The 17,397-nt window shown below is 33.8% G+C and overlaps 1 protein-coding gene across 3 annotated transcripts in view; it reads right to left on the bottom strand.

The window, feature by feature from the left end:
• The window catches only part of LOC137398495 (long-chain fatty acid transport protein 2-like), a 49,579-nt gene that overhangs the window by 10,611 nt on the left and 21,571 nt on the right, over nt 1–17,397 (bottom strand). For all 3 annotated transcript variants that reach the window (XM_068084612.1, XM_068084610.1, XM_068084611.1), the window contains 10 exons: nt 16,513–16,691; nt 11,814–11,940; nt 11,283–11,414; nt 10,298–10,408; nt 9,550–9,705; nt 5,099–5,168; nt 4,873–5,012; nt 3,926–4,015; nt 2,274–2,348; nt 2,006–2,157 (listed from right to left, as the gene is read on the bottom strand). In XM_068084612.1, the coding sequence (XP_067940713.1) occupies nt 2,006–2,157; nt 2,274–2,348; nt 3,926–4,015; nt 4,873–5,012; nt 5,099–5,168; nt 9,550–9,705; nt 10,298–10,408; nt 11,283–11,414; nt 11,814–11,940; nt 16,513–16,683 (1,224 nt within the window). In that variant the 5' untranslated portion in view covers nt 16,684–16,691. The remainder of the gene's footprint in view (nt 1–2,005; nt 2,158–2,273; nt 2,349–3,925; nt 4,016–4,872; nt 5,013–5,098; nt 5,169–9,549; nt 9,706–10,297; nt 10,409–11,282; nt 11,415–11,813; nt 11,941–16,512; nt 16,692–17,397) is intronic.

The following is a 17,397-nucleotide window of genomic DNA, read 5'->3' as shown; positions in this document are numbered from 1 at the left end:
GTCTAAATGACTAAAAAATATTTGCCTTCGATTGAAAATCTTTTTTATCGATGAAACAAAATATGGTTAACAATAGCCTGAGAATTTCATAAAGTTTGCGCAGAAAACTGTGAGAATCCTAAATGGATGAGAGACAAGTGAAGTCCATCAAGCATCAACAGGATATGCAAATTCTAAAACTACACACAAGGGCTTGTAAAGGCATAGCTAAAAGCAGAACAAATAATTTGAAACAACAAACACTAATCAGAACACTAACTGCAAGAGTTGACCTTCAGTAGTTGCCCTTGCGCAAAGCTGCCATAGATCTTTCAACATTTTCTATAAACAAATAGATATAAAGCATATACACCCTAAGTCAGGACAATTTTATGCCCAGCAAAGCAAGATCCAAACAACAAAAGTATTTATTCGTTATCTGTAATATTATGGGAGGTACCATTTAATGATTATTAAAATTGGCCTATCAACATTTGTTAATATTGAGGCTTCCAAACATTAAATGTTTTATTGATATATCTTGCTGAACTCACTCTGCCAGAGAATTTTACAACGTATAAACTATCTATGCGACTATATCTACCCATCATGTAATGACTGCTTCACAATGTACAGATGACATTGATGAAGTCGAAGAACTTTTATTGAATTTTTCTGTTAGAACTATTTGTATTCGTAGCATGTTTTTAGCTTAACAAAATATCTATACGCCTTGGGTTTAAGAATTTAAAAACATTTTTGAATTTTTTATCAAGAAAGTAGCAATAATGCTATATTGTGACTAAAAAATAGTAAAAAAGACACTTGAAAAATTTCTGATTTTATACCCTAAATTTCTGTAAAGTTTGCAGTCAAGTTGTAAAATTTATAAAAGAGTAAAAATTGGAAATTCAAGTCTTGTTTTTTACCCGGACAACGCAGAGTGAAACGTTTTTGCAGTAATCATAATTTTTACATTTTTCTATATTCATACTTTATATACATTCATGTTTTTAGCTTAACAAAATATCTAACAATTTCAAATTTAGGAATTGAAATTTTTTTCAAATTTTTATTAGGCTAGTGGTAACAATGCCATTTTGACCAAAAAATGGCAAAGAACTTGAGAAAATTTCTGATTTTTTGCCCTGAATTGTTGTAACACTTTGTTTATTCGTTTAAAGACAACTAGAATAAAAGAGTAAAAATCATAAATTCAAGTAAAAGTACTTTTATCCGAATAAAAAGTACTTTTATCCGAATAAAAAGTACTTGTATCCGAATAAAAAATACTTTTCATCTGGACAGTGTAAAAAGTACAGCTTGACTGCGCAGAGTCAAATGTTTTTTTTGCAGCAAAAACCTCTTTTACTATCTATCACTTTTTTTGACATCATCAAGCCGTTTACACATGCGCTCGTTCACGAAAAAGCCACCATATTTGTAGAAAACGATCGCCATTCTCTTATTTAATAGTATTTTTTGCTGTTGTTTTGATACTATAATGAAAAATTGCAAACAAAAGCACCGTTTTCAAAAATTCAATGCAGAAGCCTCATATTTTTAACGATAAAAGTTGTCTATAAAGATGGCCGACAAAGATAGAATAACATCATGAAAAAACGAAGGATTATCTATATTCATAAACCCTACTCTGTCATTGTGTTTGTCTGTTAGTCTGCACAGCGACTATGCCTTATCTACTTTTTTGCCCAATTTCATCCAAACCCCCAGAAGGCATATACTCTATGCCTTCTGCCAGGTTTCTAAATCTATCTGGTTCCTGAGGACCTGCCTATTAAACACCCACTTAATGGCTATCTGATTGACAATAGAAGAAATCTCGGTCCATGGCACGGTTACTGATCGCTATTATTATTATTATTGAAATTAATGTTTATTGAGGTCACATTGTCAACACACTGTCAGAAATTTATACCGTCAAAGAATCATACGAGGCTATTAAATCATATAAATGATCTACCTAACCATGATGTTATTGACATGTTATATTCAACTTTCATACCGAAAGAGGACTCTTTCTTCCACATGAACCAAACTTGTCTCTTAAGTTTCCAAAGAAAACATTTCCTTCAGTTGCAGCATAAAATTCGCATATGCTTCGTATGTTATATCTCGTTTTGAACTCATTCCAAATGTCTCTTCGAAGGCCATTTCCTGCAATATTCCAGTTGTTGTTTCAGTCTGGCACATGGAAAAACAAATTTAAAGAGCTTTCTTTATATACAATCATCGACACCGTAAAACTACATCACGTGATGACTTCAACTCACCGATAGCCTTTCTGACTTTGTGTTTCTTATCAGATGGAGATGGAGGTCTGGTCAGTAGATATCTGCAGGTTTCCCCTAAAAGCAAGAATCTGCAGATAGTAAATCATAGAAGTTCCAGGTAGTTGAACTTTTAACGTAGTATGTAGTTAAATCTAGTTGAAAGTAGGTTTTAGCATGGGCTCCGCAGCAGACTAGATATGTGCAGTTTTGATCAACGTGACCTTACAGGTATAACACACAGGATGGCCTTTAGGTTTGAATGATACATGTTGAGGTCCTGATGCTAACTTATTAGAAGAAAATGAGAATAGGAATAAAGATATTGAGGGACACTCCACTTACAACTGCCCAACAGTTCAAAAGATTCCACTGCACTATTGTCATAAATTTATCAAAAGAATTTTTACATTTTGTAAAAAGCATTTACAATGACGATAAAACAGATGCATAAGAACAATAGACATAGTTTTATTGAATGCGTGAAGTATATTTGTGAAAATATTTCGACGAATGAGGTTGCAAAAAAGTGTAAACAGAAACCCTCTCTCACAGCTACATCCCATTTGAGCCGTTTTGGAAAGGGAATCCAAACTACGGCGGTCTCGTGTGGCTACGATTTTCTGTTCGTTTTGAGCTTTTAAGAGCTTGTAATCACATTTCCACATATTTGGCACTTACAACACAACAGAGTAAGACATGGTGAATATTTTGATACCAAATAACTGTAATGTGAAATTTGTTGCAAGTCAACATTTAAAGAATTTTTACATTTTGTAAAAGGAGTTCAAATTCAGTGTAATAAGAATTTCCTACCTTACGCTTATTTTTTACCCATAAAACATTAGCAATGCTTGATATTCGAGGTATGTTGTAGCATAATCAGATTTCATATCTTACAAGTGACTAGTTGTAAAAAATAACGAGCAGATACCAATTCGGGAACAAAAGCATGATTGCAGAAACTCAATTTGGATTTCAAAAAGGGAAAGGAACTCGTGAAGCATTGATAGAATTAACTAACAATACACTTGAAGCTTTAAACAATAGTCTATCTGTTTCAGGTATTTTCATTGACTTCTCAACTTCTTTACCAACTAAGAATAGGTCTTTTAGCCTTTTCACAATTTGAATCTCAAACTAACTTGTCAACACATTACAACACTCGTCATTCCTTATTTTCATTACCTCTTCCACCCTACTCCTCTACTGGTAGCCATAAACGAGTTGCCTATCGTGTCATCAACATGGAATTCCTTGCCAATTTGGTTAAGGAAAATTGATAGCCATGATGGTTTTAGGGCTGCTTTGAAGCAGTACTTGCTGGAGCCTCTGGAATAGATTTGTTCTGATTTCTTTTGCTAAACAATCCATGTTTTTTCTTTATTAACAAACTCGTCTGATAACTTGGGCTCTGCCCCTCGAATAGCTATGCTACTGCGCATATGGCTCCTCATTGCACATTGCTTTTTTTTTCTTTTTTGTTGTATTATGATTTATTGTAGAATAAAACAAACAAACAAAAAACTATTGACAAGTAAATCTATAAATAAACAAGTCATCAGATGAATAATTCAAATCAATTTTATTTTGATTCAAATCGAATTAGGATTTAAAAGTTGAAATGATATGGATATGAGTAACAAGCCACTCACCTATGTACTGAATGACTGTTGCTCCGTGTTTGTCACAATCCTCCCAAAAATGCCTTACTGAGAACTTTCTAGCAAAGCTGAATGTGCATCCTGTTAAAAAAAACTATCAGACGGGACAGCAGAAACCAATAAAACATACTCATCAAGCAAGCCAAATCCTGTCATATTACAACAATACATTTCGCCTGTCAAATCCTAAACGAGAAGCCGTGCAAGCCGAAAAGAAATCGACCATTTGACAAAGATGTACTTAAGTAAATGTGATTTCCAAAACGACTTCAACCATATAGCGACACAATTAACAGCAAACATATTCTCATATGGGTTATTTAAGATGTTTAAAGCCATTTTTATTTTATGTGTTTACACAATTACTGAGTAATTACTGTGGCGATCGCGTATTGCCGAAAGTGGCATGTAAGAGCAACCCCAAGTTTATGGGTAGGACTAAATGAATGTCACGAATTCTACAAATATAATTATTTTTTGATATTTTCTCATGAGTGCCACACTAGAATACGCATAAAAATCTGAAAGAGCAATAAGCGCAAATGTAAAAGGCATTGAGCAAAATCAGAAAGAAATGGGTAATTTAACAAAAGACAACAATGCATTATGGGGTAGTTGAGATATTTAGGGTCCTTTTTATTCTGTTTAACGAATTGTATTTTTTGAAAAATGCTTTTTTTGTTAAAAAGAATAGGACCAATTAATCTATGTTTTTACAAAATAAATATTTCTGATTGACATAAAATAAAATGAATCTGAAAAAAATGTTAAGAGCGCCAACAAGCAGTAATGCATCAGAAAAAGAAACAATATAGAATTAAATAATAAAAATTGCCATAACACATATTTCCACGCCACAAGATGAGATATTTACCATGGATTATACCTGAAAAAAGCTTTTTCAAAATTGCAAGCAGCTTAAAGAAACAAAGCCTCACCAGTCAGCAAGGCAGATGAATGAAATATAATCATGGCAGCAGAATGGTAGAGGGGAAGAGGAGAGTACACAACATCAGATGATTTCACTCCAAACACATGGAAAAAACCTGAGCCTCTAACTAGCTTGTAGTATGAGATCCTGTAAACATAAAATAGTAAACATAGAGGTGAGTCAAACCATAAACAACATACAAAAAATTCAATAGCAACTGATATCAGACTCACTTGGCAGCTTTTGGTAATCCAGTGGTTCCGGAGGTGAAAATGTAGAATGCAACATCTTTCGAGGTCAGCTCTGAAAGATCAATGTTTGTGTTATTGTAGCTATAAGTCATAGCGCTCTGGCAGCCAGATCATCAAGTATAATAGCTATACATACAATTAATCTGCAATCCCAATAGATGGTCGATTGGTGCAGTTGTTACACCGCTGGTTTAACTCTTTCACAACCGTAAGCAGATGTATCAGCTTTCGCGGTAATAGAAGTACAGACCATAAGCGTGAAACCCAATCAATGGGGTTTCACTTTTCTTTTCATTACAAAGCCTACACAGTTTGTCTGCAACAAAACGACCTTGTTGACAATCACGTGCAGCCAATCAAAAATCTTTTTGCTAAGCAATTCTATTTTTAATTATTTGTCAAAACGGGAAAACCAGATTGCTATCGTCATGGCAATAAGAAATTCACCGCGTTCCTTCAATGCAAAGAGAGCGTCAAAATTTTTGCGAACGTGGGATTCACTAAACAATTTTATACTTATCTTGTAGAGAATTTTTTTGAATAAGATGCATTTTACAGCAAAACAATATCTGCATTGACTATCGAGATACTGCTTAAATTTAACGGTATATCGGTTTTTCGAAAATCTATTTGATTTAATTTGGTCAGAATAGCGAATTTAGCGGAGTAGTGAAAGAGTTAAAAGATTAGTATTGCAAGTTCGAATCCTGCACCATGCAACATCTTTTCTACTTTACCGCTGCTGCTTTGGATGATTGGGAGAAAAGATCGCATCAAACAGGATTCACACGCGCAACAATGGGCCTAATCCAACTCACTATCACCTGCACTAATTATTCCCCTTACATGTTTTAGAATTATTGTGTGCATACTTATTCTCTCACATTATTGGCACCCATGATGATCAAAGTACAGCCTAAAGTACCTAAAACCTAATTTCTCACAAAACCCTGGCAGTCTAGTGTGCTGTGTGAGATTATGTACAAGTGGTAGGTGTGTATGTATTATTATGTACATGAGATTATGTACAAGTGGTAGGTGTGTATGTATTATTATGTACATGAGATTATGTACAAGTGGTAGGTGTGTATGTATTATTATGTACATGAGATTATGTACAAGTGGTAGGTGTCTACGTATTATTATGTACATGAGATTATGTACAATTGGTAGGTGTGTATGTATTATTATGTAAATGAGATTATGTACAAGTGGTAGGTGTCTACGTATTATTATGTACATGAGATTATGTACAAGTGGTAGGTGTGTATGTATTATTATGTACATTAGATTATGTACAATTGGTAGGTGTGTATGTATTATTATGTAAATGAGATTATGTACAAGTGGTAGGTGTGTATGTATTATTATGTACATGGGATTATGTACAAGTTGTAGGTGTGTATGTATTATTATGTACATTAGATTATGTACAATTGGTAGGTGTGTATGTATGATTATGTACATGAGATTATGTACAAGTGGTAGGTGTCTACGTATTATTATGTACATGAGATTATGTACAAGTGGTAGGTGTGTATGTATTATTATGTACATTAGATTATGTACAATTGGTAGGTGTGTATGTATTATTATGTAAATGAGATTATGTACAAGTGGTAGGTGTCTACGTATTATTATGTACATGAGATTATGTACAAGTGGTAGGTGTGTATGTATTATTATGTACATTAGATTATGTACAATTGGTAGGTGTGTATGTATTATTATGTAAATGAGATTATGTACAAGTGGTAGGTGTGTATGTATTATTATGTACATGGGATTATGTACAAGTTGTAGGTGTGTATGTATTATTATGTACATTAGATTATGTACAATTGGTAGGTGTGTATGTATTATTATGTACATGAGATTATGTACAAGTGGTAGGTGTCTACGTATTATTATGTACATGAGATTATGTACAAGTGGTAGGTGTGTATGTATTATTATGTACATTAGATTATGTACAATTGGTAGGTGTGTATGTATTATTATGTAAATGAGATTATGTACAAGTGGTAGGTGTGTATGTATTATTATGTACATGGGATTATGTACAAGTTGTAGGTGTGTATGTATTATTATGTACATTAGATTATGTACAATTGGTAGGTGTGTATGTATGATTATGTACATGAGATTATGTACAAGTGGTAGGTGTCTACGTATTATTATGTACATGAGATTATGTACAAGTGGTAGGTGTGTATGTATTATTATGTACATTAGATTATGTACAATTGGTAGGTGTGTATGTATTATTATGTAAATGAGATTATGTACAAGTGGTAGGTGTCTACGTATTATTATGTACATGAGATTATGTACAAGTGGTAGGTGTGTATGTATTATTATGTACATTAGATTATGTACAATTGGTAGGTGTGTATGTATTATTATGTAAATGAGATTATGTACAAGTGGTAGGTGTGTATGTATTATTATGTACATGGGATTATGTACAAGTTGTAGGTGTGTATGTATTATTATGTACATTAGATTATGTACAATTGGTAGGTGTGTATGTATTATTATGTACATGAGATTATGTACAAGTGGTAGGTGTGTATGTATTATTATGTACATGGGATTATGTACAAGTGGTAGGTGTGTATGTATTATTATGTAAATGAGATTATGTACAAGTGGTAGGTGTGTATGTATTATTATGTACATTAGATTATGTACAAGTGGTAGGTGTGTATGTATTATTATGTACATTAGATTATGTACAAGTGGTAGGTGTGTATGTATTATTATGTACATGAGATTATGTACAAGTGGTAGGTGTGTATGTATGTACAATTAATCAGTAATTTCTAATGTGGCTAGTGTAAATGTTACTACGCTGCGCTATCAAGCTGTAGTTCAAATCCTGCATGGTGATATCTTTTTTGAAAGCCTCAAACTGTGGCTCCGAACAGATGGATAGGGCTTTTATTATAATAAAAATTAGAGCATATTTATTATAATATTTATAATACTATATCATATTTATTATAATATTTACTACACATATATAATAAATATATTTATATTATTTATATACATATTATTTTATATATTGCATTATTTAATATACATATTGTATATAATAAATAGTATATTCTAATCTTATTTGTATATTATGACATACAAAATATACTTATATTTTGTATGTCATATAATAACAATATGGCCATATATCTTTATTATATGACATATAAAATCTCTCGAAACTAAAATTTTTAGATGAAAAAGAAATAAGCTGATACAAATTTAAATTTAATGTTACACATTAAGTATATGAGAACTACATTTAGTTAGAGAAAGTTATGCTACGTATCTCTATCACTCACTCTACTGCTGAACCTATGCATTGGTGAGCCTTTGCTTCTGTTCACCTGTCTCTATAGTAAAGTAAGAGAAAACATCTTGATTTATAATCTCCATTTATAAACTCCACATGGTGATGTCTGTCTGTTAGTACGTGTAAACACTGCGTTTTCATAATTAATATTTTAACTAATTTTATAATTAATAATTTCATATTTTGCCAATTTAATCCCACCTTCGCACTCATACATATGTACTATGCGTTCTCTAAGTTGCTAAAAGTATTTGGTATCAAAACATTCTTACGGACCAGAAGGCTGGTTTCTGAGAACCAGCCTCTTAACTCTTTCACTACCGCATTAACTTCTGACCGAATTAATTCAGACGGATTTTCGAAAAATCGATATACCGCTTAGCATTTAAGCAATATCTCGAGAATCAATGCAGATATCATTTTACTGTAAAATGCATATTTTTCAGAACAAAATTATCTACAAGATAAGTAAAAAATTGTTTAGTGAATCCCAATGGCGCAAAATTTATGATGCTTTCTTTGCAATGAAAGAACAAGGTGAGTTTATTATTGCGATGTCGATAGCAATTTGGTTTTACCGTTATGAAAAATGATCAGAAATAAAATGGCTAAGCAAAAAGATTTTCGATTAGTTTCACGTGATTGGCCACAAGGCTGCTTCATCGGAGACTAAATTTGATTGGTCTAGCTAATGGGTAGGCTTCGTTATGAAAAGAAAAGTGAAACCCTATTAATAAGCCAATTCATCAATTTACGTTCTGTCCTTATATTACCGCGAAAGCGGATACATCGGCTTTCGCGGTAGCGAAAGAGTTAAACACCCACCAGCGGGTTACCTGATTAAAGTGAAAGAAATTTTGACCGTCGTTGGGCATATGAATTTGATTTTTACATGTGATACAGATTTTTGCATCTAGTGTTTAGAATATAACATAGTATTGCACAAAAACTGTAAAGTAAAAACACACAGAGGAATATATAGCCTAACAATGTTACCCGGTGAAGTAATAGAGCTATATAGTTCTAGAGTTATATAGAGTAATAGAGTTCCCTAATCATAGAGTTATACAACTCTTACCCAATCTGGCTGGACAGAAAAACTGACGAGTGTCGCATCTTTCAATTGTCTTTTTCAGGTTCTCATGCTCTGCGTGGTCCCCATATACAAACACTCTGACTCCAGCTTCCGCCAACTCTGTTGAGATCTCACTCACTGCCTCCAGTAGATCAGGCTCTGTTAAAGAAATAAAATAGTTGGAAATGAGACAATTAGGTGTCTTAGTAAGGAATTGATTACATTTCTCTCCAATTGACACTCGCAATTTATGGAGCCAAACTTCTTAACTTTTCCGCTACCGTAAGCCGATGTATCGGCTCATGAACAGAGTTTCACTTTTCTTTTCATTACAAAGCCTATGCATTAGCTAGACCAATCAAATTTGGTCTTCAATGAAACAACCTTGTTGCCAATCACGCGCAATCAATCGAAAATATCTTTGCTAAGCAATTCAACTTCGAACTATTCTTCAAAACGGGAAAACCAGATCGCTATCGTTGTGGTAATAATAAATAATGATACAGGCCTACAGCATGTATTTGAGTGCTAGGTGTTATCACCTTCAGAATTTAATAAAGATCAATTTGAACTGTGAATTGAATTTATTGATTTGAACTGTGAATTGAATACACCAAACTAGAGTGTATTCATCAGTATTATTTGATTCTAGATGAGGTGATGATATGTACCTTTACTGTAGTTATTTTTAGCCAGTTATGCTTAAACTATAATTGCCAACAATGGATTTATGAAACATCTGAGAACTTACCATTATCTACAATAAGGTTCATAGTCGAGGCGTCCCTGATACAATGGAGAAGAGCCTTAGTTCTGAGGTTGGTGTTGAGGAAGCTGATTGGAATAACCATCTTAAAACAACCTGCAAGGGAAGACAATTATTAAGTAAAAAGAGAAATCAAGTACAACAGTACAGGTTGACAGCTATGAGAGTTATGGTACAGTAACCCCAATAATTAAAAAATTAAAATTGAATTAATTAAAAAACATTACAAAATTAAAATACATTTACAAACACATTACTTATTTCTTGGGCTTAAAATATTGGAACTAATGTTGAAATAAAACAGAAAGTCAATCAAAATAACTTCAATAACTTTATTAATTTACTTAATGATTATATAGGAAATGCATACAATATGTTTAGAAAGGAGTTCAGGTGTTCTGGTGGCAATTTTGGGTCATATATATTCTTTAAAAAGACAGTGTCAATTTCGCAGGGTTTTACTCATATTTTAACCACTTTTCATGTGGGAAAGTCCCGTGAAAAGTAAGGGATAACTAGAAAAGATATTATTAACAGTAAATGCAAATAATAAGATGCCTACCGTAATTGAGAAACGAAAAGGAGAAATTTTCGCACCAAGACCAGAAGCAGTAAATCCTGCATTTGTGTTACAGGTTTTAATGCTTCAACACCACCAAGTGAGACCACATGCAAAAGCACCAAAACATACAAGCCACCCAAACAAGTACAATGCAAGAACTTCAAAAACACCTACGCCACTAAAAAAGAACACTCGCAAAGTTTTTCCAACTTCAAAATGCCACAGAAGTACCTTGCAACCTGCTACTGATTTAGACACCTGCTGCTGGTGTCAACCATCCCAGAGTAATGAAAAGAAGCATACTTATAAAAGGTTCGTATAGTTAACGACCATCAAGCGAGTACATTTGTACAGGCTCTAATACCTCTATGACACTTGTCAAGCACCTGTCCAAAAGTGTCAACTAACCATGGGCAAGGAACAGAAGCTCAGGACAGTTTCTCATCAAAACTGCCACTTTTTGCTCTCTTGTAATCTCTAACTTCTGAATGGCGTTAGCAACCTGATTGGCTCGGGAATTTGTTTCCGCAAACGTGTACTCTGTAAAAAATAGAGCAGACAACAAGGTCTAAATTTCATATTCTGTACTTTCTTCGGTCAAGGTTACAACAGGGATTACGTGATTTGAGAATTAAAGGCCCTAGGCCCATTAAAGAACTTAGGTTAATGCTCAGCATGAATTTAGACTAATTTCAACTAGTTTCCAATAACATTGGAAAAGGGTACCCTACCCACATTTTTACTGTTTTTCAAATCAAACGGTTTCAATCTAGTTATAGTCCCTAGTTAGCCTGTTGGTAGATTATGGGAGACTTAAGTCCTGCAGGCCATAATTAGAATAGCACAATCGCACTGTTTTAACTTCAGATCAAAAACCAAACTTAGAATGAGATACCAAAACCTAAAGAGACATGTAAACACCGCCCCCTCCCAACTCACTCCGGTCCTCAAACAGAAGAAAAGTCTTGTCTGGAATCTGAATTGCTTGTTTCTCGAGCTGATTGGCCGGATCATAAAGATTATCAAGGCCACCAACATGCTTGTTGAACGAGTATATTCGGGAGGCCTACAATTAACAGAGAATTACCTAAATGTTATGTCCAGAAAAGTTTGTCTTTTCTTGATGCACAGACACTACACAGACTACGTATGACATCAATCCATTTTGAGATATTAATCATAAGTTAAAACCATGGTATGTAGAAGCAAATATTTGAATAAGAATACATGCTAAACAGTTTAATTGGTTCTAAAGCTTGAAAACTTATGATAATTTCCATATAAATACCGCAGCTCAACTACAAAAAACATTGAAAATGCATAAAATAAAACTTGAATTTTACATAAAATTAATTTAACTATCCCACGACCAAACGAGCGGAGCGAAGTGGGGGGGGGGGGGGTTTTTATGATAAATGCATGTGCACACAACTTACGAAAATTATTCATCAACAATGAGACGAACCCTCGTCAAGAAATTTCATCAACAAATTTAAGCATCGTTATGTAAAGTCGTTAAAGTATAATAACGTTACAAAACACATTTAAACCTATTTAAATATGTTACCAAGTCTTTGTAAACCTTCGATAATATCTTAAAACTTACCCATCTGATCGGATTATACACAAATAGACAGATTAATTTCAACGAAAATCGCCACAAAACATTTGAAAAGCGTGGTTTAATAAAAGTTAAGACCGAAAATTGAAACGCCGAGGGACAGATAATAGAACGATGAAGTCTTGCGCAGTTCACAAAAAAATAACGTGCACTTTCACCAGTCTATAGCATTGTCGAACTGCCGAAGGTTTTGGCAATTAACATAGGAGTACAGAAATCGTTCCATTTTTGCCGACTTCAATTTTTTCATTTTCATTTGCCGACACATTTGAATAATTTCCCATTCTAACTGATGTCCAACGCAGTATAGGGGAAGGTGGGGGAGGTTGAGCCACATTTTCTATTTTTTAAGTTAATTTTTAAACTATTGAAACTATTCTCACAAAAATTTGAGATTAATGTACCCCACAATGTTTAGCAGCAGTGCGTCGAAGAAAAAACCTGTAAAATAATGCTTTTGGTTGTTACAATGATTATAGTAAAGGTCTTCCCCTGGCTCTACCTGCCCCACACTTGGGGCAGGTAGAGCCATTCAATAATTTGTTATGGGGTAGGTTGAGCTACTCGCATAAATGTAACCAAACAGCTGCAAACTTTAAATGATCCTGGAGAAAAACCTTATGCTGTCAATACAACAAAGTTGCTTACTACTAACATATTATCTTGGTAAATATTTTTAAAATATTGATAAAAAACTATTGTTACATGATTAAAATATAATTTGTGTTAGAACTAGACTAAAATCACTTAACAAATGTTTGTTCGGAACTTTGCAATCAGTCATTTATTGAACATTGATGCCACTAATATCTACTGAAAACAACCTTGCTCACTAGTCGATTGGTTCTACCAACTCTAATAGGATTACCCAAGTCCATAACAATATTCTCTATTCAAACGTTCTCATCCATGTCCTGTTTCTCAGGGTAGATAAAAAAGGCCGCACTACCACTAGCTTCACGCATAAAGTTTATTTTGTACAGGTTGTTTTCTTCACCGATAATAGCTCGACATAGTAGGTTTGAGTTTTTCTCCGGGTGGCATATTTCACTAGTACATGACTGTTTATAGTTAGTGTTTCCTTTGTCAGTTGAGTAGCTATATCATGAACTAGCTCATCATCCATGCTGTCACTGTCTGTATCTAACATCTTTTTTGCTAGTTCTTCTGATGTGGATTCATGCCTTTGTTCTGTGATCTCGCCTTCGATAGAATTTTGTCTTTTCCTAATTTTCTGTTTATCTGAACCCCTCTTCTAGTCTGATTTTTTTCTGGAGTGTCAGTCAGTATTGCAGACCTTGTCTTTTTTTCTTTTACATCTAGATCGATTTCCGAGTCCTGCTGTAGGCAGAGGCATAATTTGTTGGGGTATATACTTTTCTCTTAAAAGCTGTAGCCTGAATAGGAGTGTACTCTTGAGCGGAAGTAGTTTGTAGCATATCATTATTAGCAACAGTACCAGAGGTTGCAGAACGTTCTTCATCATTTACAGTAGCAAGAGTTGCAGGCTGTATATATTCTTCATCAATAACAGAGTTTGGAATTGGTCGGTCTGTCACGTTGGCTGCCATGAACTCGTGATCACCAAATATTTGAGTATTTTAAGAAAAGATGCCTGTGCATGAAAACCCTGATAAAATATTCGCTGGAGTCATACATAAGTTGAATGCAGTAACGGCCAATCGACCTATGTCATAGATTGATACAGGTCTAGCAGGATTAGAGCACATAAAGTTGTAACAAGCCTTATTGCAATAGGATTTCAGAGGACCAAAGATTGCTCGATTAAGAGGCTGAAGTGTGTGTGAGGTATGTGGTCGCTTGCATAGCTCAACTACTTCTAATGATACATGGGAATTATGGTTATCCAAAATCAGCAGAGCTGGCTTATCTGGTGAACAATGAGAGTGTTTGATGAAAAATGGCATGTAATCAGCTACAAATATCTCTGATGTGATGTAGCCTGACGTAAAAGCTACTCGTTTTGCACCTGGCGGAGTGCCATTCACGAAAACCTTTCTCGTGAAAACACTCGGAAATATGAAGAAAGGTGGTATGTAATTTCCACCTGCACTTATTGCTCAGCACAAAGTAGTAAGTAAGCTCATGGGATGCAACGTCTCCAACCTGTTTTTTACCCTTAGAGCTAATCACTTCGGCAAGCACCTGGACAGTTGTAATGCCCACTTCATCTAGATTATGTATCTCCCAATTGGATTGGGGGCAGGTTGAGCCTGGCTCAACCTGCCCCCAAACCAATTGGCTCAACCTGCCCCTTATGCTCGTATTGAATTCAAATGCTAAAATAAATAAATATTCTTGGAAGTTGATGGTAATTTAAGAAGAAATTAACATAAACATGCCGCTTCTAAATATATGTTAATGAGAAGATTGTAAACAAAAATGGGAAGAAAATACATCCGGTTGATTATGGTAGACGAGAATTACTTTTTAGGGTGTTTTCCACTATTTTAGAAATATTTCATTTACCATGCATCTGATGCAATTGCCAATGGTTTTGAAATGGCTGACATTGAGCGTTGACCTTCTGGAAAAGAACACAACTTTTAATGTGTAATGGTTTTCAAAAAAAGCGCTATGGCTCAACCTATCCTCTGGCTCAACCTACCCCAGTCTCCCCTAAGTAAAGCAAATGACGATGATATTTTTAACGTTTCTTATGAGATTATTACAATAATTAATTATAAGTTTGGATGACTACAGAACAATGACTACGTAGTACAGACTTTCTAAAAATCTAACGCAGTGTAAGTAAAGGCATGACGATGATATTTTTTCTAATGGTTCTAATGAGATTATTGCAATAATTAATTATAAGTTTGGATGACTACAAGACAATGACGACGTAGTACAGATTTTTTAAAAATCTATATAAATATCGCAACTTCGTGATATTGTTAGCTATGCCGTTTTGAAATGTAAACAAAATTGTGCATTGGTTTTTTATTATTACTATATAAATAATATTGGTTATTCTAATAATATCAGTGCATTTACTTCTAATATTGGCCAATATTGCATTTCTTTTTTTTGCAGGAGAAGAGATATAAACATATAATCTTTTCCTTTCATTATTGCTATTTGTTGTATATAATAACACCCACACCCAGCACATTACAGCTATCAATGAAGTTATCCTATTTGACTGCTAATATTGCACTTCTCAACCATCAGTACCCTTTCTTTTTTCCAATATCACTTTGGTCGTGGGCTGTATGACAGTGGAATTTCTAGTACATAAAAGAATATGTTGATAAAACATTTATCAATAAAGAGGTATCTACATGTATGTATTGTTATTAGATCTGAGAATTAAGGTTTTTGCTTAATCACAACTAGAATGGCTTTGAGAAGCGGAAACAGGAAGCTTGAGAGGCTTTAAAAGTTCTATTGAATGTAAACAATTATTTTGAAAATATAATTGCAAGCAGTTTTAACAATCTTCAACCCAATATCCATTGTCAGAGAAAGGTATTTTACACATGTCAAACCTTTTACTTGATTTTAGTGACTAACTGCTACAATTTTTATTTTATTATTGTTGTATGGTATATTTGAATAACATTTTTATTTGAAATGAAATTATTGCCGATAAATAAATTTAATTATTTTTTATAATTATATATGTGGAGGAGCTATTATTGCGCCTGACGATTGTGGCAATGAACTCAATGTTAACAACCTTTTTGTACATACCACACGAAACAATTTGTAATGAAGTGCGTTTAGTGGTTATTTTTGCATCTTTATTTTAACTATGATTTAAGACCACAACTTTGCCTTTTTATTAATGAAAGATATATATTATTAGATAGATATATATATATATATAATATATTATTAAATAGATATGGTAGATATAGAAACCCAAACATAAGCAGGGAATGTTCTAAGGCGTCAAGATTATGTTATAAAATATAGCCAAAGCCATTACGTTGAGTAAAGACTTGACCATAACAACTTCCTGTAACTTTGATGATGCAATACTTGTCTTACCAATAGGACATCGTCTATGAGCCAATCCAAGTAAACCTTGAGGTAAAGCGCTGTCGCAGCAGCAAGAGTAACACCACCAGCCACCAGTTGTCTGCCAGAAGGAGGCCAGGTAGGCACGAGCCAAGAAGGGATGTATTTAGAGAGCTCCTCACGGATTACAGCCAGATCCATCTTTCTACCTGGATGATAATAGTGAAAATTATTTGATGACAGAAAGTTCATTTAAGACTAGACAGTTATTACAAATGTGAAGAGAACAATATATGTGTTAGTTGAATATATAATAGGAGCATAAACGAGACAATATCTTAGGTCTATCATGAGACCTCAAGTCTACTATAATACCTCAAGTCTATTATGAGACCTCAAGTCTACTATAAGACCTCAAGTCTATTATGAGACCTCAAGTCTACTATAAGACCTCAAGTCAATTGGGATACCTCAAGTCAATTAAGATAACTGAAGTTTTTTTTATGAGACCTCAAGTTTATTGTGGGATCTCAAATCTATAATGATCCCCCAAGTCTATTATAAGACCTCAAGTTACTTATAAGACCTCAAGTTATTTATAAGATCTCAAGTCTATTATGAGACCTCAAGTCTATTATAAGACTTCAAGTCTATTATGAGACCTCAAGTCTATTATGAGACCTCAAGTCTATTATAAGACTTCAAGTCTATTATGAGACCTCAAGTCTATTATAAAACCTCAAGTCTATTATGAGACCTCAAGTCTAGTATGAGACCTCAAGTCTATTATGAGACCTCAAGTCTATTATAAAACCTCAAGTCTATTATGAGACCTCAAGTCTAGTATGAGACCTCAAGTCTATTATGAGACCTCAAATCTATTATAAAACCTCAAGTCTATTGCGAGACCTCAAG

Source organism: Watersipora subatra, chromosome 6, assembly GCF_963576615.1.
Source record: "Watersipora subatra chromosome 6, tzWatSuba1.1, whole genome shotgun sequence".
In the NCBI taxonomy this organism is placed as follows: Eukaryota; Metazoa; Bryozoa; class Gymnolaemata; order Cheilostomatida; family Watersiporidae; genus Watersipora; species Watersipora subatra.
The sequence above is the reverse complement of the archived record's forward strand: the minus strand, read 5'-3'. Positions and strand labels throughout refer to the sequence as shown.